Source organism: Pezoporus flaviventris, unplaced genomic scaffold (genome assembly GCF_033815535.1).
Source record: "Pezoporus flaviventris isolate CSIRO_AGI_PZ_B2104156 unplaced genomic scaffold, CSIRO_AGI_Pfla_v1 ptg000063l, whole genome shotgun sequence".
NCBI classification, from domain to species: domain Eukaryota; kingdom Metazoa; phylum Chordata; class Aves; order Psittaciformes; family Psittacidae; genus Pezoporus; species Pezoporus flaviventris.
The window spans coordinates 10,291,870-10,318,691 of NW_026892611.1; the positions used below are offsets into that span (position 1 = coordinate 10,291,870).

General features: G+C 36.1%; 1 protein-coding gene across 4 annotated transcripts in view; it reads right to left on the minus strand.

The window, feature by feature from the left end:
- The window catches only part of BRIP1 (BRCA1 interacting helicase 1), a 114,766-nt gene that overhangs the window by 45,018 nt on the left and 42,926 nt on the right, over positions 1–26,822 (minus strand). For 2 of the 4 annotated variants that reach the window (XM_061470548.1, XM_061470549.1), the window contains exons 17-24: positions 16,536–16,648; positions 14,124–14,206; positions 12,050–12,361; positions 10,438–11,280; positions 7,983–8,056; positions 7,181–7,259; positions 4,795–5,016; positions 2,857–3,014 (exon numbers count right to left, since the gene is read on the minus strand). In XM_061470548.1, the coding sequence (XP_061326532.1) occupies positions 2,857–3,014; positions 4,795–5,016; positions 7,181–7,259; positions 7,983–8,056; positions 10,438–11,280; positions 12,050–12,361; positions 14,124–14,206; positions 16,536–16,648 (1,884 nt within the window). Of the gene's footprint in view, positions 1–2,856; positions 3,015–4,794; positions 5,017–7,180; positions 7,260–7,982; positions 8,057–9,642; positions 11,281–12,049; positions 12,362–14,123; positions 14,207–16,535; positions 16,649–26,822 lie in introns of those variants that run through there. The other 2 variants (XM_061470550.1, XM_061470551.1) reach the window with 2 other exon arrangements.

Here is a 26,822-nt window from a genome sequence, read left to right on the forward strand (position 1 = left end):
GACTGGTATTCCCGATAGGCGCATTAAGATAAAAGTTTGCCAAATGTGGTAACGTGATGAGCAAAACAATATCCTGTTATATAAAAGCTACTGTCTCAACAGCTGACTGCCTAATCAGTTCTAGCAACAACTCCTTAATAAGTTTAAAAATTTAATTGTCAGTTTCGTTCACCTTTTAACATTTGAAAGACAATTTATTACATTAGCTAAGCTAGATCTTACAGCACCCCCAGTCCTCCACGTTTACGGTACCAAAACATTTTCTCTAAGTAGCCAAGCGCTCTCTTCTCTCAAGTGGTCACCACTTCACAAAAATGACTGCAGATAGGAATATAAAATTATTTAGAGTATTTTAAGGAATATATAAAAATAATACTGGTTTATATGCCGCTCATGTCACCAAGTCTGAATACGTTAATGGAGGTTTCTAGGTCAGTGGCCAACACATTACATGATGTAATCGAATTTGTAAAAAAATGAGGCAGTAAATAAAACCCCCTAATTTTTCATGTAAATGCATAACTGATAAAAAGTATGTTAAAATGTAAACAAAATGTGATTTGTTAATCTTACCTTACAATTCAGTCATGAAAATAGTGTCACCTCTTTAAATGATTACCAAATCTAGAAGTAAATTACAGACCTTAAATCCAATGATTCTATTTTAAGCTTGCTTTGCTATAGCAATATGATTTCTATTAAAGGAACAATTCCTTGCCTTCCAGAACTAACTGTACTTGATTTACAGACAGCACACGACACAAAGTAATTTAAGATGACATATGATACCTTATGACAGTGTACATGATTTAATACAGGGTAGGCAGCACTATAAACTACAATGCTGATCTTATCTCTACAAATATATTGCTCAACAACAGCAGGGTCTTGTATTCAAGAATGTAACTGGGAGCTAAAACTGACTTAATCACAGCTTCTTCACTTTAATACATATGTGTTTGCTCTGACATATGATAGCATATAATAAATCATAATTTTAAACTCCTTTGACTCATTCTATATCTCTTCATTTGCATTCATACATTCCCAATTATAAGAAAACAACAGCCATTTGACATAAAGCAAGGAGGTGATAAAATTAAAGCTGTATTTGCCTCTACCATCATTCCTCCTCAGTCCATTCTACCTTCCTAAGTAACATTATCTTCACACACACAAAAAAAAATAAGAGTAGCTTCCTTCCTCATCCCCACAACTCTTACATTCAAGTCATCTGGCATATTAATCTAGACATAAGGCACACAGTTTGCAACAGATCTGAATCAAAGATGCCAGTTCTGACAATTGTTTCAAGGGTCTATTTAAGATGATGGGATATGTTTTTCCCCAAGCCTGTCTCTGAAACAGACATGCATTAACAGATTAGGTATCTCTACTGAAAGCCATTAGCTTTCAGAACTGCTCTCCAAAGCCAGATGTGGCCTTGTTGCCTCATTGCTCTTCCAGGCCTAGAAGTTTACTGAGATTTCTTCCTAGTGGATATAAACAGAATACAAGAAAAGAATAGGAAAGGAAGACACTTCTTCAGGAAACCTGAAACAATTCACAGTGTCTTTCTAGCTTAAAGAAACAGAAGAAGTTAATCTGCAAGTAGGCTAAGAACATAACACTTGTTTGTTTTAAACTAATAAAAGCACAACACTTTAAACCCAATACCAGCTGATTACACATTTCTGCCTGATGCACCTGGGATGAAAGACAGCCAGTCCACCCTTCCAACTGCCTACCTAGCCAAGCAGTATGAATCAAACTGATGAGTGTTTGGTTTGCACAGCCAGCCACGGAAAGCAACAAAAGTGGAACATAATGCTGCTGATTTCCTGGCAGTGTTACAGAGCCCCTTATTTGAAATGTACAGAAAGAGACTGTTAAGAAGATAAAACAAATAATTTCATTATACCACAGAGGATCCTATTATTTCCTATTATTTTAGTATATATTCATTCAATATTTCATTATCTTTGATACAAAATGAATTCTAGAATACCATGAAATCTTAGTAATAGTGTCTGAAATTCCAACTCTCATGGCAAGTAATGCTTCATAAACTTTGTCCCATCATCGCACTGTTGTATAGTGCATTTCAAATAGCTTGTACAGTGGATAATGATGGACACAGTTCAAAACTTAAGGATTGTACTCAGTTTTTGGCAAAGTTTTAGTCTCAAAAATCTGATTAAATTCAGTTATATTTATATCCACAGTACAAATGAGGGAAAATTGAGGAAAGGCATAGGTGTCCTAAGGTTACCTGCACAGCTCGTTCAGGATGGAGCCTCACCCTCTGTCTTTATCTAAAACTAAGGAATTACTAAGAGTACAGCAAAAATACACATAGCTTTCACAGAGTTCAATCAAGAATCTACTTTGCAAAAATTACTGGAAATACAATACCTATAAATATATTTCTTGCTGTTGACTCCTTTAGACCTTGTCCATGTTCATCCATCAGGGTCTGATTAATATTTTTTTAGTGCCAGAAATAATATAAAACTACATGTCTGAAAGTTCAAGTCTGACTATATAATTTGTGTAAATAGGTATTGTTCTCGTATTCCTTTCATGAAAGACATGCATAGCTGCTGCCTATTTTCCTATCCCTTTCAATATAGGCATTGCATCAAATTAGGTACAGACAACTACAAATACATTAAGTGACCCGAACCCAGCTCTTAACTATAATTTCAAATCTCTGTGGTAGAAATTAGATGAATCATACACAATTCATATAGATAAAATTTTCATTCTAGCTTTTAAAAAAATAGTATTTTAATATTTAAGATACAAATAATTCAGTAACCATTTTAATGTACAAAGTAAACTAATTTGACTTACCCAAGACTGTACTTTATTATTGAAATGAATAACCTCAGCTCCTATCAAAGGACATGGAGAAATCGACTGAATGACACAGCTCCTGCATTGTAAGTAACTCGTCAGAGAATATTCCTTCTCATTCCAAACAGCATTTAAAGATAAACTGGCATTCAAGTCTTTCAAAAGGAAAGAAAAAGTACTTTATATAGGCATCAAGAGATATTTTTAAACAGATAAAAGATCACAAGTTGCACTTCACATTTTGAAATGTAATGTTCTTATTTACCAAGAAAGTAACATGGTAAGGAATGCTTACCAACCTCTGCAGACCTAGCAACTTCTAAATTAGAGTCCTTGTGCCAAAATCCACTTACTATTAACTATGCCATCCTAACACCAGACTTGCCAACATATGAACAAAAGTAAGAACCGTACTTCTGGTCTCTGCCACCCGAATGCTGCTAAAGGATTACACGTTTCATGTCTTGACACCTGAAATCATTTCATATTGAACACATTATTTCTGCAGAGTCCTGCTTCAGCCACTGGTATATGCCTCCATATACCAGTGGGGTATACACCTCCAATTCATGGACTGTAATTTGTTATAGGAAGTATAAATGATTCTGTTCTCATTATCCTTATCTTTTTTTTCTGATCAGAATACTACGTAAGACATGAGAAATTTGGAGTGGAGGGGAAACTGGTATGCACCCTCAGTGTTAAATATAGAGAGCTCAGCAGACCTCAGTGGAGTTTTGCTTGCTTCCAGTCAACAGTAATTGTGTGTGGCACTCCTTTTATGTATCAACCAATTTTCCCTCTCAGTGTGATGGCTGAACAAGACAGCATCTCAAAGGAAAAATCTTACTATCAATTTCCTAAAAGGCCAAAGGCAAGAGCTGTAAAAGTCCTGCAAATGCCCCGGTTATGAGAAAATAAGTGTATATATTTTCTTGGCCAAGTACCACTGTCAATATCCGATTTGCCAACTTCTGTATTTCCAGACTCCTGAAAAAACCCACTGACCCACATGGTTTTGCTGTTTATCTGCTTTCTAGCCAAAGGCTGTGCCTTGGACAGTAAGCTTCCACTGCAGCATGGTAGTATTGCTTCTACGCTCATTTCACCTTTCAAAGCTTTCCTAGGATTTTCAGAAACATTCACAGCCCTTGGAGAGAGGACACAAAAATACCAGATCATTGACAGATCTGATATTTTCATGTAAGAAAAAAAATAATTTGCTTTAAGAAGCAAAATATTCCTTTCAACAAGTTATGAAACATAATGATATCCTTGAAGGAGAAAGCAAATGGCCAGAGCATTTCATTCATATCCAGTAAGGAATGGCTGGGTATCAGACTTCCTTCAAACTTACAGAAATTTAAGTAGAGCAATGCAAAGGTGTGGAAGTTACAGAATAATTCAGATTCAACCACCACACTGTGGCAACAAAGCATTGTTAGCCAAAATACTTCATCAACAAAGATGTAGTGAAGCTAAGAGATGAAGATCACACAAAAAAAATAAAGTCAGAATTATTGATCAAAAGGTGGGCAAAAGTCAATACCAAGACTTTCTGACAAGAACAGTCTTTGCAGCAATTACACTCAAGAAAAGTAAACAGGTAGAATGCATGATTTGTAACATGGTATTCAATGTCCCTTACAAGGAGGAAATTTCCTAATGAGGAAACAATTATAACAAAGCTTTAGAACAGCTTTGAACACTCTCATATCTGCAAAACCTCTATGGTGCTACTTTGGAGATTAAGAAGTACTGGGGCAAGAGACTCGCATTGGTCCACTCCATAGGAGATTTCACAGATCAAGAGATAAAACAATACTAAAATCAAAAGCTTCTGCAGAAAATGAAAGAAACCAATGTGTTGTAAAGTTAAAGCTAAAGGACTTGACAAATGTTAGGTGGTATTTATCAGTAATCAGTAAGATTTACCTTCACTTTTCACTGGCATCTGATAAACTGCCAAAGTTTCTTTCAGATGACTAAGGCTTGCAGCATCTGAGATGATCAACATCGTATTATCACCTTCTGAACTGGCATCTAGTTCACACATACAATTATTAATGGACTCTTTACTTCTTGTACTAGTATTTCTGAAGAGTTTCCAGATTATTTTCAGTTCAATATTACTGCAGCAAGCTTTTCTCAAAATTCCTATAATTTAAAAAGTGGGGTGTAAGACATATATACACATGCTTTTGAATACAGTACTGTTAGAATGCACTGCAAACTTTCCACCTTTACAAGATGGTAATTTAGGCCCTGATCCAATACCCACTGAAGTCAGTGAAAAGAGTTCTATGGAAGTAAATGGACTTTGGAAGAAGGCCTTATTTAAATTTTTTAACATATCCAAAAATTTATTTTTCAGCAGATAATTTTCCCCTTGTTATTACACCCAAATTGACCAGAGAGCTTGCATCCACTTTGAATAGTCATTTATTTTTCATTTTCTTCAAACTGTGGCAGATTTTTTAACTTTCCTCAATCAACTGACATCTGAAATTCAGTTTAAACACCATAGAAATTCCCATTGACAGTGGATACCCTGGTAACTGTAGGCATTAAAGAGTGCTTTAATTTAATTTCATAGTGCTTCCATTTTGCAGATTACATCCCAAACTGCAAAGATATGATGATACTTCTAGATGAATGTTAAGGAAATGAATTAAAGTCAACTGGTAAGATTATAAAAGTCTTAAAGGAGATACATTATGGTTGCTATGTGAAAACAGAGAGGCAACAAGTGGCCTCCATCACCTGGGCCTTCCTTTACCCCTATGGCAACAAGGACTCTGCTAGCTGGTATGTAACTCTAACAGCTCCAGAAGCAATATGGGTATCTCCCATACTCCCTTGGGCTCAGGTCTGGTTTGTGAAAGAGAAGACTTGTCCTTTCTTTTTCTCCGATTTCATCCGATCCAGTTAATTTCTGGTCTAGCTTTGACCTGATGTCCAGCTCGGCTACATCACACAATGGGGTCATGAGCCACTACCACCTGGTTCCAGCCTACCAAGCCTGGCCTCCCTCACTTTATGCATGAAGAGGATGACTTGAGAAGGTTATTTGGGACATTTTTTTTTTCCTTTTTTGCCTACTGTCATTTCTTTCCTACCAGTTCCATGCTTGTTTTATCACTTTATGAGCTTTTGGGGCAGTAAAAGGGACCTAAGAAAGGACAGGGGACCTTCAAGGGTCTCATAACATAGGGGCTGCCATAAACAAGACTGCACAAGAACACAGGCCTCTGCTCTGTGTTTAACACACACTTCTCTTCATCTCAACCTCCATATCATTTATAACACCACCTAAAAATTCTGGCTTTCTTTCAAGGTCTTGAGATGTACTTGCAAGGCACTCAAAAGCAGATATCCTACCTTAAGATCTGTAAAACCTAGCACCACTTAAATCCCCACTAAATTCTCCTGGAGAACAATGGGTTATGTGTTAAGTGCATTGAGCATCTATATCTAATTGTTTTTGCATGTAATTGATGAGAGCATTTTGCTATTAGGATCTTACCTCCCATGGCACAGTAGCCTGAAGATAGAGTGCATTTTTAAAAGTAGCAGAATTGTTACTATCATTATGAGCTTTTAGACCTTCCTAAATTAGAGTGCCTTACAAAACCATAGAGACAACTTCCAAGAACATCTAACCCTCACTTTGTAAAATGGGTTACAGAAGACTAAAACCCAAACTAAATTAATACAAGGTAAGTTACATTTCGAAGAACAACAGTGTGAACAGAGTGTTTTTCAGCAAAACTTTTGATAGTTTCATTAAGACATGTATTAGAATCACAGAGCTACGGTGCCAAGATATAACCAAACTTCTCACAGCAACCGGTAGCAAATTAACACCTAATCCTTAGAAGGAACATTTCCCAATGAATGGGCCACTATGTTACAAATAATTTCTTTCAGCCTTCCATAATGCCAGGAGCAGTCGCCTTCAGTTAACTCTTTAATACCAGTCAGACTTCCATTGTACTTTAAGATAGGTCACAATATCAGGACACTGAATCAAGCAACAGAAATATGCCATAAGGGTAACTTATTTTCACTGAAATCAGTAACAGTAACTTATTTCCATTGAAATGTCAAGGAAAAGTAGTTGTGATATTGTGACTAGTCCCTCTTTTTCCCCCGCAAAGATCTTCTGCAAGTCTCCAAGGCATTTCTAATACCTCATTGATCCAGTTCCCACATCCACTGGAGAAATTCAACAATTATTCTAAAATTTCCTTCCAGTATCAAAAGTGCAAAAGTAAAAAGACGGATTAAAAATCCAAACGATCAGTTAGAGAGATCTTACCCTCTGCTTTTGGCAGTATTTCAGCTCCGCAGACAATACAATAAAGTCCTTTCTTGCAAGGCTGGTGAGGTGTTTCTTTCTAACAAGACAATATACAAATTCACACAAATACTAGTTTGCATAGAGTAACTATGCAGATTGAAGCACTTCAACATAAACACAAAGAAATGTATCAAAACTGCCTCAAAGAAATATACTACTTGAAATACCCCAATAAATCTATTTGAATCAATATTTATATTAGCAAATAATTAAAATACCCACCATGCTAAAAACACTTAACCTAACAACTAGACATACTTCTGTATAAAATATGAGCCATTTTATAGTCTATAAAGCTCCAGGCTATCAAAGATTTAGTTTGGAATTTTGCAAAGGAGGCTAAGGTGATAGGTGCCCAACCCTCCTGGAGTTGCAGTGTGATTATGTCCTTACACTTTGCAAATCCTGCCCTATAAGTTACATACTAACCAGAAATCAGAAGCACTGCTTATATTGAAAGGGGAATCACATCTGTGATGAGTTAGGAGCTGGACTCTGCAGGCAATCCATATCTGTGTTTTCTACCTGTGCTAACAGGACTTGAAAACACTCAGCCTTTTTGTTTCCCATGAGAAACAAAGGTATCTATTGAGGATGTAAATCATAAAGATCTAGAGCAAACCACACAGACCATGAATAAACTATTTCATCTGTATTATTTCACTTAAAAGATTACATAATAAATTATTCTTATTTCCCTTGCACCTTAACATTCAACAGCAGCCACTTAAAATGGTACTGTATTCTATCTGCATGGTACCTTTCTTTCACAGGTGTAGCAACTGTGCCTAACTGCAGCTTTTCTTCCTCTGCGTTGCCTCTGAACTTTCAATCCTTTAATAAATCCAAGATTTTATGATTATTTTAGACAGAGGAGATCACACATAGGTATAATATCACAGTATGACAGGAACTGTCAAGAATTTAGCTTTTATAGATTTGGGAATTCCAAACAAATTGTTCTAGGAAAGTTGGTACACTGACTTCCCCTCTATTTGCAGGCTGGCAGTCTAATTTGATACTGGGAATCACCATAAAAATATTAACTATAGAAATAAAGGACATTCTTACCACCAACATATTAAATACCATAGTTAGACATAAAGACAAGCTAAAACTGAATATACACAGCCTTTACACCAAAAGAAACTGTCCACCCCTCATCACCCCAATACCCAGCAGTAAGACAAAGACTATTATCCATCAGTTGTCTGAAGCAAGACTGGTATGGTCAGGATTTGAGTTTAGTGAACTTCTGGAAAATCTAGTATCTCGTAAAATACTAGAAAAATCTAGTTATCTAGTAGGCCAAATACTGATAGGTCAATACATGCTTTTAAAAATAATGGTAAAGGAATAATTTTATATAACATGCAGATAAATAAAGGCAAAGTATTTGGCTTGAAGAAGGCCATGTCTTAAAGGATTTCTAATCAAAGTAAGATGCAACATAAGATCAAGAAAGGAACAATCTGCTCCAGATAAGGAAAGGAAGATGGATTTTCTTTTTTTTAATGTTACAGATGTAAAGACAGACAAATCTTCTGAAGGATAAGTAAGAGGCAGTGGTCTATGAGATGAGCAGACAAGCCACAAAGCTTAAGTGATTTCTACTATCTATTTAGATATACATAAACATAAAAAGTGGTTTGGAATAGAAGACTTGTTTTAAGAAAACCAAGCTATTAGAGACTCAGGAGGATCAAGTTGATCAGCAAAGCCACCTGCCACAGGCTGCCTCAGCATTTGCTGTGGGATATGAGACAATTTCAGTCCAGAGCCAGTTACAAACAGAACTGTGTCCACCCTACTGAGTCTTGATATTTAATCGATTACTTAGATCTAAATTAAGTATTTTTATCTTTAGATATGTCATATGTTTAAAGTGCTCTCAACATTAGGGCTCGCTTCTGCCCTATCAACTAGTTCTAAACCATCAGCATCCAATGATTATATGAATACCAGGAAACCTAAATCAAGGGAATATGGTCCTTATGTGGATTCAATCTAATAAAAAGCTTAACCCAATGCCTTATACTAAGTATTGCAAAATAATGCTTGTTAAAGAAATTCAACAGTATTCCTGTTGTTCTTGCAGAGTGTCTAATTTTATAAAGATGCACTTATTATGTAAAGAAAGGACACTACTTAAATCCTATTGAAAGAAACACGTGCACAGCTGTGGCTCAGAACATTATTTAGATGAACTACTGAAAATGACCAGTTAACAATTGGTCAGAATACATGAATACCTATGAACCAAACTTAAGACAGTAAAAATCCAATATAGGATGGAAATGAACAACCCTTTATTGAAAAATCAGGTGTAGTGTGTTTTATTACAGCAAAATCGTGGCTAGTTTGATTGCAATAAATGAAAGAAATATGTAAAATACTTAAAATAAAAAAAATAAACTGAGGAATATTTAAAGACCTTTATGTACACATTTACATTGGTATATATTGCATATCTGTAGGACATACAAATAAGTACACGTTTTGATTCAAATACATAATTTGACCAAAAGAAATTAGATCTCCTAAGAGCAAATTCTGAAAGAAACCTAAACTTTTGAAACAAAACAAAGACCTCTAAAGGAGCCTCTCCCCATCATCAGATTGGAATGTTCAGATACTGCTGCTACTACTACACAGCTTCTCAGACATTTTGGCAAAAGAAAATTGAGGGAAACACAGCACCGAAGACTACATCTATTTCAATATTTAGGCTCAGCCTATCATATTACTTGATCAGCAAAGACCTTGTTCTTCTTATTGAAGAAAGAAAAAAGCCCTAAGAAATGCAGAAACCCATAATTTGATTATATGGGTGCTTTTGGAGAAACCCTAATTGTTTGATTGTCTTTAATGGGGGATTAATTAAACCTGTAATAGACAAACCTCTTTAGCCTATAATTACAAGTCAAATGCTACTTGGGCTTCTATTTCGAATTTCCACACACGATACCCTTTTGCCACACAGTTAGGATGGAGTATCTTAATTATATTTATAGAGATCTGCATTCTGCATAACTTTCACAGTGAAAAAGGAAAACGTATAATCAAAAACTGAGTCTGAGAATAGCACATATGAAAGGAGCACTAGAAACCCATCACAGCTCTATAGTGAGGCCACATTGTAAAGGCTGCTCACTAAGTTTCCTACAGCAGCTGTCACTATGTGCTGGGACTGTTCAGTGGAAAAGATGACACACCTTTATTTCGTGATCTGGAAAGACTGATTTTCTGCTTTTTGGTGTCCATCTCTTGAGGTCCTATCTGCTTTGCTTCTATCTCACTACTCATCTCTACATTATTAACTGCACTATTCGCGTTCTCCTCATTTTGCATTATTCCATGTAAACTTGTGCTTCTGCCAGCATTATCATCAACCATTTTCTTAGTCACACTTAGTGTTTCTGAGGTGTTGATTGCAAAAAGATCATCAGTGACTGCAGAGCTGCCACATTCAATCCGATTCTCACTTGTATTACAGGTTGGAACCAGTGGTCTGATACTCTGTTCCTCAGATTCTACCTCATCATCATCATAAAGTTCTGGTGTGAAATAGATGCTGTCATCCTCATCTTCAGCTTCTGCAGCTACGTTTAACACTGAAAGTTCAGATTTCTCTCCTGCTGAAGGAAGCTCACTGCAGGGCCCAACTTGAAGCTGTAGCTCATCAGGGTGCTCTTCAGCAAGTGGAGGCTCAGCATTTTTAATTGAAAAATCAGTTGTTTCCAAACATGATTCTGATACAGTTGGTTCACGTTCTGAAACTAAGGAGGGCTGGCACTGATTTACACCATCAATAACTTCACTAGCCCTTCCCACATTCTTGTGTTTGCTAGTAGCTGTGGACACACAGTTCTTAGCTACAGGCAAAGGTGTTGAAGTCAGTGGTTTAAAGCAGCAATGTTCTTTCATAATATCAGCATTAGTCCAACCCTTTTCTTCTCTCTCAGTTTTATTTGCTGGCATTTGGGGTGTGCAGTCCATATGTTTTGCTCTTGATGTTCCATGGTGAGAATGACTCTCAATGTCAATTTTCTGGCCACCTGTGAAAATCACAAAATATTAATTAATTGTATATGCCTTCCCCTGCTGATTTACAGCATATTTAGCACATTGAAATTGCCACTGTTTACAGTTTATAAATACTCATTAAGATCCAATACAAACAAAAGCCCGGATTGTTACAACTATCTCTGCACATGAATTACCATGACTAAATCAATAGATTAACTGGAGTATGTAAAGCTAAAGTATGATTGGATTTTAAATTTGTAATTTTTCTTTTATTATTGTGCTCTTCTGTTATTTAACAGAATTTATGTTATTCTTTCTTGCCTGGAATGAGTCATAAGCTTTCCTAAAATTTAGGAATGAACAGATACTTACTTGTAAAGCTGGTACCAGAAGAGATTATATGAAAGGTGCCTCACAGCAATGTCTAAACAACTGATGTAGATTGAACCAAGGCACTTACCTTACAATAATGCTAATCTCTGTGGTTTAAATATATTTTAGTTTTAAATAGATTTGAAATTATCTTAATAGTTTTCAATGGGAAAAGAAACTTAAGTGAAAACATTTTTGAGCGTACTATAAATCTATCAAACATTATCAACTGTTTTAAGACAACCAGATGGAATGACAATTAATTTCAGCCTGTTGAGCACAGCTAATATACATTTGTGAATACTTATCATTTTGCACCGTAACATTCTGTAATTTCAAAAAACATTAGTTTCTTCCAAAATTAAAACGATGTAACTTCACATTTCAAATAGTGAATGAGCTTTTTTCCATAGGAAATGAACATACTTTGTTTCAATGTTGCCACGCTGTTACTTGGCTGATCCCATGCTGTAGGACTAAGTGAGCTGATGGTTGTAGCAAAATTAATTTCTGAAACCAAGTTTTGCTCCTCGCTTTTTGCAGGAACACTTGGAACCTCCTGCTGAGAGGACTGAGACAGGTCTTTTGAATTTGAAGGTACACAGAGAGATTCACCGCTGCATGCTGGTGAACCATCAGTGCTTTTCTGATTCCTTACAGCAAATGCACGCAAGGATTCAAGTGCACTACTAAAATTTTCATGGTGCTGGATTTGTTGACGAATCCATTTAGATAATCCTAAGAAAATAAAAAAATAAATGGTTACTACAAAACTACATCACCTGAACCAGGTATTTCATCTCAGAACCCTAACATTGCAAATACTTCTTACATATGTACAGACACATTCATAGATTTCACTAAGTTGCTCATGGTTGGACAAAGCCTTGGGTGGCATGGTTTAGTGTGAGGTGTCCCTGCCCATGGCAGGGGGGTTGGAACTGGATGATCTTAAAGTCCTTTCCAACCCTAACGATTCTCTGATTCTATAATGTATGTCTTCCTTTCCAGGGCTGGGAATTTGATTTAATCAATGGTAGTATTTTGATGGGTAATACTAATAATATCATTCTTTTTTATTAAAAAAACTTTACCTTTTTCACCAATACTTTAAGTTCAAACTGCTGCATTGCAAAAACTTCATTATATTCTGCTTTTCCTGGATGTTAATTTTGTTTGCTATCATGCATTATTAAAAAGCAACTTACATAGAGCACAGCTATTTATTATCATCCTGATGGGGTCTGACAAAAATTAGAATACAATGGAGCATTTACACCTTTATTTCAGGTGAAAGAACAGTAACTTGGGCATTTGGAAAGAATCACACTGCTGATACATTATACAATATATTCTTACATAACAAAAAAATCTCAAATACCAGATGTCTCAAATATAACTGTTTAGGTGGTGCTGGCACACACAAGAGTGAAGTAAAAAGTAACTTCCATGATTTTATTAAGAGTTTTTAAACCTATTTAAATATTCTTTTAATAGCAATTACCTCACACAACAAAAAACAAATCCAAGAGAGAACTTGATGCTTCTGTGAAGTTTTACTTCTTACAAAAAGTACTAAAGCACTAACCTTACTGAGGCTTGAACATCTAGATTATTTGTATTACGAGTTCTGTACTTGGCAAAGTATTTTTAGACGTCAGAAAAGCAGTTTGACTTGTACTACAGCAGCTGAGCTCCACCTGCTGACTAGACTGCAACATTATCTGTTTACATCATCTTTCTGCCTATCTCTTCAAAAAAGGGCAAGAAGATACATAATGCATCCTTATGCAATTCTTTGTATTATTATTTCTTTATTCAGGCAGTGTGAATGACCTGTTTTATTTTATCTGCCTTTATTTCTAGCCAATATAAAACTACAAACAGAAAATGCTTTTTCTGTATTGAGCATTTGGTGGTTCCAAATGGCACAACCTTTATCTATTCTTACCGAAAAAGCCAGAATGCCAAATTCAGACTGCTAACCCTGATCATGAAAGCTCCCTATAGGCAGAAATATAGACATATATACCCAGAAATATATATCCAGCTCCACTGGATACTGATCCAATGTCCAAATAAAAATGTAGTAACTATTTTTTTAATACATACATATACATACATGCACACATACATATGTATACCTACATTATATAAATTTAGTATGCAAAGACTGAGACTCCTTAAGTGTTTTTATAGGTCCCATTTTAAGAATGAATTCTTAAATCCTTTATATCATCATCTGTATATCCAAAAGGGGAAAGAAATTAGATCAACTGAATGCTGCTATCAACATGCTTCAGTGGGTTTAATGAACTAGCAAACACCAAGATACAGGTTTAGAGTTTTCAGCTTCAACTGCACAATTTTGTATTCAATGGACCTATTTCTTTTTGACTTCTCCTACTCACCTGTATTTCTATAACCATATTTCTGTAATCTGGATTTTTCACTATTTGTTAATACTAGGAACTTTCCTACAAAGATGTTTACAGCTTACCAGTTATGTATTTATTAGGGTTATTCCGGAAGCGGTCATCAACTAAAACAAGAGCACCCCAGTCATTCCTATGTCTTATACACCTAGAAGTGAGCAACAAAAAAAAGTGTAGATATAATTACAGCACATTTGTTAAAAGCTGCAGGGACTGCAGTGAGTCAGCTAGAATATATAAAAATATACTGGAAGTGCTTTCCTGCTGTCTTGCACCAAAATTGCTACAGAAGTCACAGAAGCTTAGTTTTCCTTCAGCTCCTCAATTTACTATATGAAAACAGGTACATTAGAAAAAGAAAATACCCCCCAGCAAATACTCAGCTGGTAATCAAACCACATCTTTTGTTTTCCACTCTTAGCTGGGTTGCATAAAAAATGAAGGTAGAACTTATAAAAGTATGAAAGAAAATAGATTGATGTAACTGCAAGCAGTTAAGTAACTATGCATTTTTTTGTTTCTAAACCACATTATTCCTAACTCTCTTTAGGAATAAAAGGAATAATGCTACAGATCAAAGCTGTGAGCGATACTGCTGAGTTCATAATTCACTTGTTAGAGGCCTACAGAACTACTCCAGCAGTCATTTCACACACACTGATACTCTTTTTAACATTATTTGGATTTCTACACTGCCTGCCAAAAAAAAAAAAAAAATTATTAAAGAACAGTGATAACAAATGAAATATGGAAAAGAATCTGTCAGTAACAGTTCAGTTTTTTTATCTCCATTGTATAAGAAGAGGACAAACGTGAAGATGATGTTCACAAATGTACATAAACCCAGGAGTATCAGAGTTAGGTCTTAAAATAGGAGCGACAAGGCTAGCTCTCCAAAGAAGTATTATGTATTTATATTTGAAAAGCTACCAAAGCATCTTTAAAAAACAGATTTCTTCCAACTTCTTTTTTTTTTCATTGCTTTAATATATGGTCTTTTAATGCATAGTTTAAATGAATTATGCCCACTGGAGATATATCCCACACTTTTGGAAAAAGTCGAACTGCAAGGAATTCATAGCATGATTGTCACCTGGCCATACACACCATCTGTTCTATTCCCAGAGGCTGCTATTTCATTTCATGGACTGGTGTTACTTCATATCATGTACCAGCACTAAATTAAGAGAAAAGTGACAGACTGAAGACTATCATGCTTTTGCTCACTTCTCTCCCGGCAGGCATCTTTACAGTAAGAAGCTTCCCCATCTACTGATTAACTCCATCTCAGCTTAGTAAATTGTTCCAGTTTTATGAAAATGGTTATCATACATTGTCATCCTTTGCCATACCTCAGTTTAGAAAGAGCTTAGTATAAGAGTGTTATACACAGTTTATATATTTATGTCAGAATGGAAGTCTATTTAAGTTTAGCCTAGCATGATTTAATTCAAATTATAAATTATACTATAAGCAATTTTTACTAAACTAGATTTAAGTTAAAACTTATTTCACAGTGACAAAACTTCAACTTCTTGCTATTAGCATTCCACAACATCCTTAGATTTTTGTTAACAAATTTTAACTAATGCTCTTACTCTCCAAAGAGGAATCTAAGAAATCAGACCTGTAACAGAAAGAAATTACAGTGAGATTTTACTAGTGTAGAATATTGCTCTCAATTCTTTTTCTAAGCCTTCACTTACGTCATTACGTTTGAATAACGTCTAATTCAAATCACAAGAGTCTTCCAGCTGATGCTTCTCTTTATACATAAATCTGTGTCTGTACCTATATATATCTCTGACAGAAGCATGGCATCTATGCCAGTATGGATGACAGACAGCTATGGGTATCCATGTATATGTTAAATTTTGTTAGAGAAGGATGAATTAATTCTCTCCTGTTAATAAGACTGGGGGTAGGTGGGGGGAGACGTTTTCATTTGAGAAAGCAAGCTATACTTCTTCTAAACCAGGAAAGAGATCAGTGAGCATGATAATTGAATTGACCTTTAGCAAGGGTCTGAGAAAACCCCCACTACTTCTCCCTTTCAAAAATACTTGTAGGCTAAACATCAAACAAGTGCTCTGAGCCCACCAGGAGTGTGAACAATCAGTATATTTAAAAATACCTAAGAACTTTAATTTAGTTTATAAGCTCAAGAACTATTTATCTCTACAAATGCTTTCATTTCTGTATATCTGGATTACAATAAAATCTGTAACCAAAAGATGGTGGATTCTGGATGTAAAACAAAACAAATACTCTGGATTATAACAATGTTAAAATTCACAACGACCTGAAAACCAGACAACTGCCAGTATAGAACAGCTGAAGACTTGATTTTCACAACATGAATATTTTGGCCCAATCTGTCCTGTTCGTGTTAACAGTGAGGAATTCATCCCTAAAGGTGCTGTAATTAAAAATATATATATTTGTAGAAAAAAATTTTTATGTTCAGCTTATCTCACCTTCCCAGGGCTTGGTTCAGAGCCCTATAAGCTTGAATTTCATACCACTGACTCCCTGGTAAAAGGCCTCTTGTATTTTTGTGCTGGTCATTGTATTTCCTCTTTAATTCAACCTGAGAAAGAAATAATGAAATATCATTTTTAACAATGATGTTGAAAAGGAAATATTCTGAAAGGGGGAAAGAAGCAAACATGCATTAAATAAGTGAGTATGTAAAGCGTGCTTCAGTGTTCAACTTTGTATCTTGCATAAAATTACGGGGTTTACCCTCCTAAAGTTATTCTTAACACGTGATCTATTCCAGTAATTTATATGGAATAACACAACAACCGCACACTTATCCAAATCTCTGCTAGCAAGAGGAGGATAAGCTTTCACACAGGCAGAAAACCCAGATACTAGACCACAGTCGCATTTGCTTATCTGGAAGCAAATTATATAATGGAGATCTTTATCCTTTATCACAAACTCTGACTCCTAATCTATTGATGGTACCAGACCAGACTTTCCTCAAGTGAGGGTTAAGCAAATATAACCCCTTCTTCTACAAAAGCTAAGAGAGTACTTCAGAGACAGAGTGGCCTCGCCAAAACACCAGACATCAGCAACACCACCTCTAATTCCTAGCTTAGCATCACCTTCTGCACTTTGGAAACAAACATTTCCCTGGCTAATTGTGAAGCGAAGGCAGCAGCTAAGGTTTGCAGGCCCATGGGCCAGCATATGGCAGAACAGAGCACACTCCTCCTGTTCTGAGAATGCTCTCCTACCTGCTTCAAAAGCAGATCTGGTATCAACTGCAAAAGAAATCCCCAGCCTCCCCTTTCTAATCATATGGAGAACTACACATACAATGCCTGATCTGCATCTGAACAAGAATTTGTATTGGGACATTATACACAGTTCCAACATATATCAGAATGACTTATTTCTGGGAGGGGGGAAATGAATTTTATTATTTTTTTAAATAAACAAACATAAAACTACGCCGAAAAGGATTTTTCCTTTGCTCTTTTGTACAGTATTAACCTTTCTAAAATGACAAGTGAAAGGACACGCTTCAGGAGAGAAAACAGCAGACTTCTAACCTCTTCTGACAGGTAACTTTCAAGTTGTGTTTGGATAAGAAATTTTATTTCATGTACTTATGCCCTTTAAATTGCCTGTCAAATTTCTAAATTCAATCTTTACAGCCAGAAAGTAAATTCAGTTTGATTTCACAGATTTAATATTTGTTCCAGTCACTCAGAATTTATTGACTGGCAAGTGAGGTTTCCTTTGCAGTTTTCAAAACGGAAGATGATTTCTTTCAAACATTTTATGAACATTAAAATCATTCCTTAAAAAGGAACTTAAGCACATCTGTGCATTTCTACAAATGGAAAGCCTATCTGGAGAAACAAAAAGGTACTCGGCACCATCTGAAAGGAGGTATGATGTCGGAAATTTCCTTGAAGCCTTTAAAACATAACCAATGACAATAGACACCTGTACATTCTTTGCATTTGTCTTCTAGTCCTGGTCAATTTTCTAACAACTTCTTCTTTTGAAGATTTTCTGTTAGCTTTGGCCAATTGTAACAAATGCAGCATTACCACAGTTTCTTATCTTCCTAGCAAGCACTTCCAAACAGAATTCCTACTCATCTGTCTTACACAGATAAAACTGACATTTTTCATTATGTGCATAAAACCACTGAAGTAACAGAAGCTGGCAAACCAGTAGTATCACCTGCTCTATCCTGCATTACCCTGTTAAAATGTAATGTGAATAAAACACATTAGTTTTACATTCTTTTCATACATGGTAACTTAAACACGTACTGCTTGTACTGCACATCAGCAACATTTCATTTCTCAAATCATACAGAAATCCACACTCTAATTGTGTAACGTGTCATTAAACCCTGTCTTTTCTACCTTAATTACAAAAGGGTTAACAGAAAATAAACATTCTGTTTTCTCACTTAAATGATCATGTCTCAGCATGAGATGACAAGTTACATTGCTGAGAGTTCAGTTTTCATTGTAAGTCTTCTAAAAGTAAAAGGCCAGGGCATGTCATTTTAATGCAATCAGAATCTATTTCATTGTATAACTCTTACATTATCAAGCATCAAATCAACGCCCAATTCAAAATGACATGTTGCATATGTGAAAAAGCCAGTCCCTCCTGCTAGCAAATATCCTAAATGTGCAGTAAACCACGGGCTAGAAGGGATTAGTTAAAATGTCAAAAGACAGCCTTTTACTTTTACCTGTTCATCCTTAAAAATATACTCTTAGCTATCAGGCATGCTTTACAGACAAATAGCTTCAGCAAGCAGCAGCAGAAGGCCTGTGGCAAGCTCTGCCATCTTGTAGCTGTCAGACAGATTAGTCTTTGATCTATCTGGGAGGTCATGGTCACATTCACATTAACTGAAGTCTAACAACATTATACCTGCTAACCACTCGTTCTTTTAATGCCTAATTAGTTCGACATCTTTCACTATGGAATATTAAGGGAGAAAAAGCATTAAAAAATAAATGCCATGAACAAATTTTTTTTAATTAGTTGGGAAAATATTTTGAGGCAGTTTCTGCTACAACAGAAGAATTTTCAAGCGTGGCTTTCAATCAAAATCAGCAAACAAGTTTTTCTTCAACGAGAACATTAAAACTTTGTATAATGAATGTTGTTTAAGCGTTTGATAAACCACAAAAGAAGTTACCTGCGGTAACATTGCTTCACATGAAGAAGCTCAGGATTCAGGATTCAAGCAATACATAAGTATATAAAAGTGGTTTTATACTGTGGTGACCATGGACTATATCAGTTGCCTTGTGGCACAAAGCTCAGACAAGTGTTCAAAAACTAGAACCAAGACCCAAAATAGCCACCAGGTTCACATGCAGAAGCCTGTAGCATGCTTTTTTAGCTACACGCCAGGCTGAGCCACATTCCTTCAAAATTAACAAAAACAGGTCTGTATTTAACAGCAAGGATACAAATATCCATCTATTATGAACTATCTGTTTCTGCAGAAAAAAATAAATCAATGGCTAGAACAAGTAAAATTAAAGCACCATTTTCTCCTTTAAACTGGGCTCTTCCCATTCTGTAAATATAAAGGTTCTCCTTGTTCTGCAGTCATAACTGAAACTGAGATAACAAAGTATGAAACTATTTCAATGCATATTAGATATATTCAGCTAAAGGTCTGCCCGGCATCCTACATGCTAATTTAACTGTTAAGAAGTTTCAAGGAGAAAGCATTCAACCTACAAAGAAACAAAAGTACTTTGCTACACAATTAATTCTTTTTTAAGTCAATTTACTTCAATAAACACAGCAGATGGTCCAAACACTCATCTAGAATCATTTTATCTCAGCCAAAGAACAGGATGCTGGATCTCAAGAGATAATAGGGAAAGCCTAGCAGGACTAGGGAACGTGAATTTGGGGCATTTACCATTTGTAACCAGAATACTGTAAACCAATTTATCAGTGCCAGTATCACAATATAAAGTTTAAACAGGCTAAACCACAATACGTATTTTCTTACTTGGTGTGATTTAAACCAGCAAAACTAAACTGTGCCTGGTTTTACTGCATCTGGCAAAGTTTGGAGAGTTTTCTTTGGATTCGTTACTTTACTCAACCAAACGTAGTGCTATACTTTGCTTTCTAAAAGTAAACAAAAAAACCCTAAGCTGTTCCTAGCAGTTAACAAGCCAGGAATGTTCCCTGACAAGACATCACTTCACAAACATCCTTGATCATCTCCTGTTTTCCCCAGTAGATTAAAAATGACTCCCGGTTTGTAAGTGTGGGGGCCTACACACCAGATTACCCAGAAATCTACAGACAAGACAGAAATTCGTGAATACAATGGCACTGTTGTGAGCACTGGGACAGAGCACTCATCTAAGCCTGCATTCCTCTTCACATCAGCACTTAGCAGTGCTGTGACAGCTCAGGTTAAAGAAAGAGGCAACTGCTAAAAGGAAAAAGCAAATAAACTTGGAACTGTGCCAGCGCACGAACACATGTGTAGGTAGGTACATGTATACACACGGGTGTAAACTCATGCCTTTCACTCCCCAACACTCTCTTCCATCTGTCCTCCAAGGAAATACAAGTCAGAAAATGGATATAAATGTGTTCTGGCATTCCACTGACTTGTTTCTCTGGTTTTATGAGGAAAATAGTAATGAAAACAAAGGACATTGCTCATATCAACCAAAAAAAACTTTCAACGTTTAGATTTAAAATCTACTAATTCCCCACCTCCTAAAAAACAAACAAGCAAAAATTACCACGTGGTCATTCCCTGCTTCCATCCCCCCAGAAGACATTAAAATGGTTTTTAAGCAAATTTACCGTCCTAAAAGTCTCCCGTGTCCAGTTAGAGTCTCTCTTCCACCTGAAATAGCAATAATTAGAATACTCCAAGAACATACCTGCCATCTACTTTCCTCCTGATGAATGCCAAGTAATCGTAAAAGTTTGTAAGTGCAGGAAAGTAAGACATGAAACCCAATTTCTTTTCTCTTACATCTGAAAATCCTTAAATAGAAGTAGCATTAAATAGTGTAGTGTTTAACTTTTCCTCCCTCACTTCAAAAGCAGTAACAACGTCTGTGAGATTTAAGACTAAATAATGCACGTGTAAAGACCTAGCTGAGTCATAAGCTATGCTTTGAATATGCTCATTCCTCAGTAGACCTACTAAAAGCAGTATTGTCTCGATTTATTAGCCCACAGGAAAAAGATATTACAGCAAGAGGTTATCTTTAAATGCTCCACGCATTCCAAGTGCAGCGTTAGCATATACAAAATAGAATGAAATAAGCAAATGCTTATTACCTATAATTTAGCAAACCAGATTCTGTATATGACAATAATTTATTACGGTCATTCTAACCATCTCCTGTGCCTAAAGATGGCCACGAGGCACAAATATAATGTTATCTTCTGCTTTCATACACCAATACTGCATTTCTTTAAAAACCAATGAAACCCCCAAACCGTGAGCACAGCAATACTATATATACAGTGAATAAGAATATTATCAGGTAGAGACACGATCAATACTTTGCACTGCTCAGATATCTTCAAGATGCTCTGTTACTCAGCTCCACCCTGCGAGACTCGAGCAGATGAAGCACTGCAAGGCCAAACCCTGCACCCACCACCCTCTACTCCAGCAGCTGCCCTGGCAGAGGTCAGTGACTCCAATCAGTAACTCCTGCATCAGAGCCACATAAGCTTAACAGTAGTTCAGGTGACCTTTTCTGCCTGAAGATTTCTATGCACCCTTAAAAATTTGCCTTCCTCGAATAATACTGAATAAGGCAAGGAAACAACATCTCTTCAGATCTAGATTTCTGACTGGCTGTGTCTTGCAGGCTGTTGCAACTAAACAGTACACCTGAAAAGGTACTGGGCATTCGTCAGATTTAAACAGCACAATATCTTCTGGGGCAGAACAACAGCACCACCACCTCATGCAAGGCTGTTTTTCTGTTATTTTGAACTCAAGAGGTATTTTACAACTAAATGCTTCCCCAGTATTCTCACTCTTAATCCCAGTGTTAGAGAGATGGGAAGCTTATGTAATGTTGTAACCGCTGAACACTTTTAGTATTGTCAACTACACCATGTGGCATCTCAGAGATCTGGAAGTTCTACGGTTTGACAAATCTTGTAGCACATTCACCCCAGGCCCATCTACTCATCTCAGTCTTGTAGGCTTTGAGGGACTGTGAACAAGTGACTTGATTAAAATCTAATGCAACCAAAACTCTCCTCTGAAGAGAAAATTCAATCCATTTCCAGTGAAGCAGAAGTGAAAAAAATCAAACAGCTTCCCCTGAGGTCCAACGCTGCTGCATACGCTCAGTGCTGCTGTGTCTGAGGTGAAGTGGTAAGTGTCAGTCATCCTTACAAATCCCCAAGGTGATAGCTTCACTTTTAAAGCTTTCAACATACTTTGACAGTAAAGTAAAAACTTAAAGGTCAACACTACCTGCTAAGGACAAGATAAACACAAGAAAATCACTTTGAAAAATTTTATGGATCAGAAAAGTAAACTATTAAATGTAAAGGAAAAGTTTTGATTTGCTGTATTATTTATCCAAAAGCTTAACTTCTGGATATATTTAGGGATGAATTCTGTGATCTGTGCCAACATATTGACATTAGCCTTGCACCAGTAGAAGAGAAATGCCATCCACTAGTCTCACATGTTAAGTTGAACTTCAATGCTATCTTTCTTAGCTACAGGAATGCTGTATGCCACAGGATTTTACAGCTACTCCCACAAATCAAGCCTCTCCCATCAACATTTTTTGTTAATTAACACTATTTCTGTTGGATGTGGATGACTTTGACTTTCTACAACTATTCTCATTTCTCAAAAAACTGGGAAGTAAAAGGCTTTTGCAATCTCTTACTGCTTCAAACTGGTAGAAGAAATTGCCACACCGTGATGTATTTACTGCATTGCTTGTTTTTTCTCTAACACAAATAGTTACACCTCCTGGTAGTTATGCCTCTTCTCCTTTGGGGAGAAGAAACTAAAAATCAAGGGATGGAGATCTGCATATCCAGCCAATCATGTGGTTATGATACAATTCTGTACACTGCATTACCCCTTAGTAAACAGCAATCACAGCAGATTCCAGTAACTTACAGTGTACTGCCGCAAGACCAGAACAAAGCTGGATGCACAGTCTAGAAGTATGCTTTTGTCCAAAATTTAGAAGTATATTGCCCCAGTAACTGCTATTGAACATCGAGCAGCTTGCTGCACAACATTGTACATTTCAGTGATGTAAGCTTAGTTCTTCTTTACATCCTTGATTGATTCAAAAAGCTATTTTGCAATTAGAATAAATTTAAAACTTGAATCTGAAGTGGGACATGGAAGAAGGACAAGTGTGTGCATGTATGCATTTATATATACAAATACACAGACACATTGCACTTTTACGCTATTCAGTATTTCCTGCTCAGAGCACATTCAATAAATAATACACCATGATGCTTGCCTTCCCTGTGAAAATTCCATAATCTGCTCCCCACGTTATATTTGTAATTTTTCTGACAGTAATAGAATGAAGAAGAAAGTCAAAGTGGCTGAGGTTTAGGCAGCCATGACATAGACAATCAATCAAACAATCGATCACTACTTACAAACATTTCAATCATACAGAAGATGATAGCACACGCTGTGCCTTGAGGCTTTTACAACAAATGTCAGGTTTCACTGGAAAGTTAGGGGAAAGGTGCTCAGAACCATTCGGCCTGCTGCAAACAATCACATCACTAAGAGAACAGTCTCACATCTCTCCAAAAATTTCTTAACTTCATGGGGAACTTTCAAATTCTACTGCACACAACAACGACCTTCCCATGAAATGGGATTGTCTGGACCAATCCTCCCATATCTTAAAACAATCCTTTATTTTGGAAAAGAAGTGACAATATTTTTGAAGTGATGCAAAGCTGTGATGAAATTCCTCCCGTGGGTGGTGCGTTTCTCAACTAAGGTTAAGCATTTAAAACAACAATCATTTTCTTAGAAGTTTCTCTACTCCTAGAATATAGGATGCAAGAAACTAAGTACTTCAGCAACCACTTCTCTAGCACAAGATTCTTTCTTCTTCTAATGGAGAAAAACCATATAGGTTTAAAAATTGCCAGTAGAACTAGAAATTAAGTTACATTTTTTGAAATATGCCATTATTCTGAAATGATACAACAAATACCTCAGTTTGTGGAGCCCTCAAGAAAGGAGAAACTTCAGCTAGATAGCTGCAAACTCTCTGTATCATTAGGTTACCTATAACTCAGAACACTGTAATTGAAATGATGTGTTCCATCATGCTTCAGAAATTATGTTACTGGAAACAATAAAGAAAGTACTTGCCATTGTAGATCATATTCACCCTATAGCAGCTATGGGAAACGTTTCTCGTTAGTGGCAAACTCAGCTACAGTCCTTGAGTAATGCCACTGCACAGTAATCCTGGCCTCATCGAGTTTATTTTCCTTGCACATCTACTGATGTAAAAGAGTTTGACTATGTTTTCCTCTATACTTTGGTGAAGTTCTCGGAGCTGTTACGTGATTAAGTACACTTACTGTACTACGATCAAAAGCATCTGGAAAGGTGGAAGTGAAGAAATGCTCTCTGGGAAAGTTAGCTTAATGCTTGCACTTCAGAGTCACCCATTATCAACATTTCATAGCGAGTTTCTTTATTTCAGGTCCCCAAGGTGAGAACAGTAAATTATGACTTGAACTAAACAAGTCACACTTGGCTCCAAAATCAGATTTTCCTACCTCTACTTTCAGGTCCCAGAGGTGGGCAGAGGAAATCCTGGTCACAGCCAAAGAAGTCATTTTTGGCTCTGAAATAAATTTTCCTGCTTTCCTAGAGCCAAACCCCACCATTGAGAGTACCATAGCTTTAAGCAATACTTCAACATTTCTTTTATATATTTTGCTTTAGCAACCTGATTCTTTAGCAATAAGAAGCCGTTTTCAGTTACGCAGAATTAGGGGTTTGGCCTTTCTTTCTTAAATAAGTATTGCTTATTATCGAGTACACTTCTGAACCTTAATAATTTCCGTCTCCCCAACACTGATAAACTGTTTTAAACTCTTCTTTTTGGGAAAATGAGTGAACACAAGATACTACGTGCCTAAAATTTTTAAGTGAAACTAACTGATAGTCTTTAAAGGTTCTACAGAAAATAATACAAGTTGTAAAAGCATACAGTTACTAAAGGAGAGTAAATTCTTGCCATTTAATACCAGAAGTTGTGGCATATATTTAGCACAAACATATGGCGAAAATAAAATCGGATACTATACATCACACTTGAGAATGAGTTTCTACCCAAGTAAAGACTGATGTCGGGATCCAAAATGCTACAGTTCAAAATATATAACAGTAGTTAATGAGTAGTATGCTAGCATCAGATAACATGTATATGGGATTACACATCTTTTCTTGTCACGTTATTTATATTCTCTAATACTACAGTTCACTGGTATTCAATCACGTTACAAATCATAAAACATATTTAGAAAGCATGTTGATCACAGACAAGTAACAGTAGTGGAGATGAGCCAACATCAAACTGCCAACATGAAATACTGGTCTCCAAAGGCATGATTCTACAAACCCTTATGACTGTGCAGTCCTAGAAGTATTAAGGGGATTATTCACACAAGTAAAAGCTATGTGCAGGAGTAAGGGGTTATGGAATTGAGTCTTAAGAGGACTTCTACTAACCCAAAAAGCAGACATGCAAGTGTATTTTCATGTAGAAGCGAAGCACTTTTAGTGATTTAAACCAATCCCAGAAGTATCTCATTCATGGATATCCAAGGGAATTGTTAATCACTTGCATTTCCTGTTTTTAAAGGGATGTCATTATTAATCATCTTTTCAGTTTCTTCATTTGGTGTATCTGTTAAGCCCCTGTTGCTATGTAAAAACTACAGCTGTACCTGTGCTCATAATTTTATGTCTATATAGGTCTAACTTGACTTGCACCACTGTGTTTTGAATTTTCTTCCATCCGCTCAAAGTCAAGTTCTTCCCAAAGCTTCAGGGCTGGAAGTTTTAAATTACCAGGTATAAATCAATTTTCTGTTAGCCTAAAAAACCTAAAGGAACACCAACTGTATAAGAAAAGCAAACGTCCTAACTATCCTACAAACTTCAACTGTTTCATTTGGGAACTTAACACATCCTAAAAAAACACCCAACCAGCCAGACAAAAGATGTCTTCTACATGTCTTCTAATTTTTAAAAATCTGGATTCTTCTAACCTCAGGAGAAAAAGAGAATTTCAATAGAAAAAAAATTGTTAATAAGAAGAAACATTTAAAGTAGAATCAGCCACGCTAAAAAAGCATTTGGAATAATTACAATAAAATGTAGAGGAATAAAACTTTGTTTTCCTTTCTGATGTTCAGGTAAGGTCTGTTGGCTTAGGGGGACTGACGTAATAAACAATTTGCTTTTGTTAATACAGACGATTAAATACAGTATCAAGTTGGTTTTATATATAGTTAATGATTTTTGTAACATGCAGTGCTTAGTTTTCTGTACCCTTTTATAAGACATCTCTTTCATTCCATTCTGAGAAGCAGTACTATTGGATCAGCTGCCCCAGAAATAAACAAAAAGAATACTTTCAGGTGAAAACTGGTGTGTCTCTTTTTCCCTCCCCTCTTTTTAATTTTACATGTCAATCTTCAATATCAACAGCCAGTTTTCC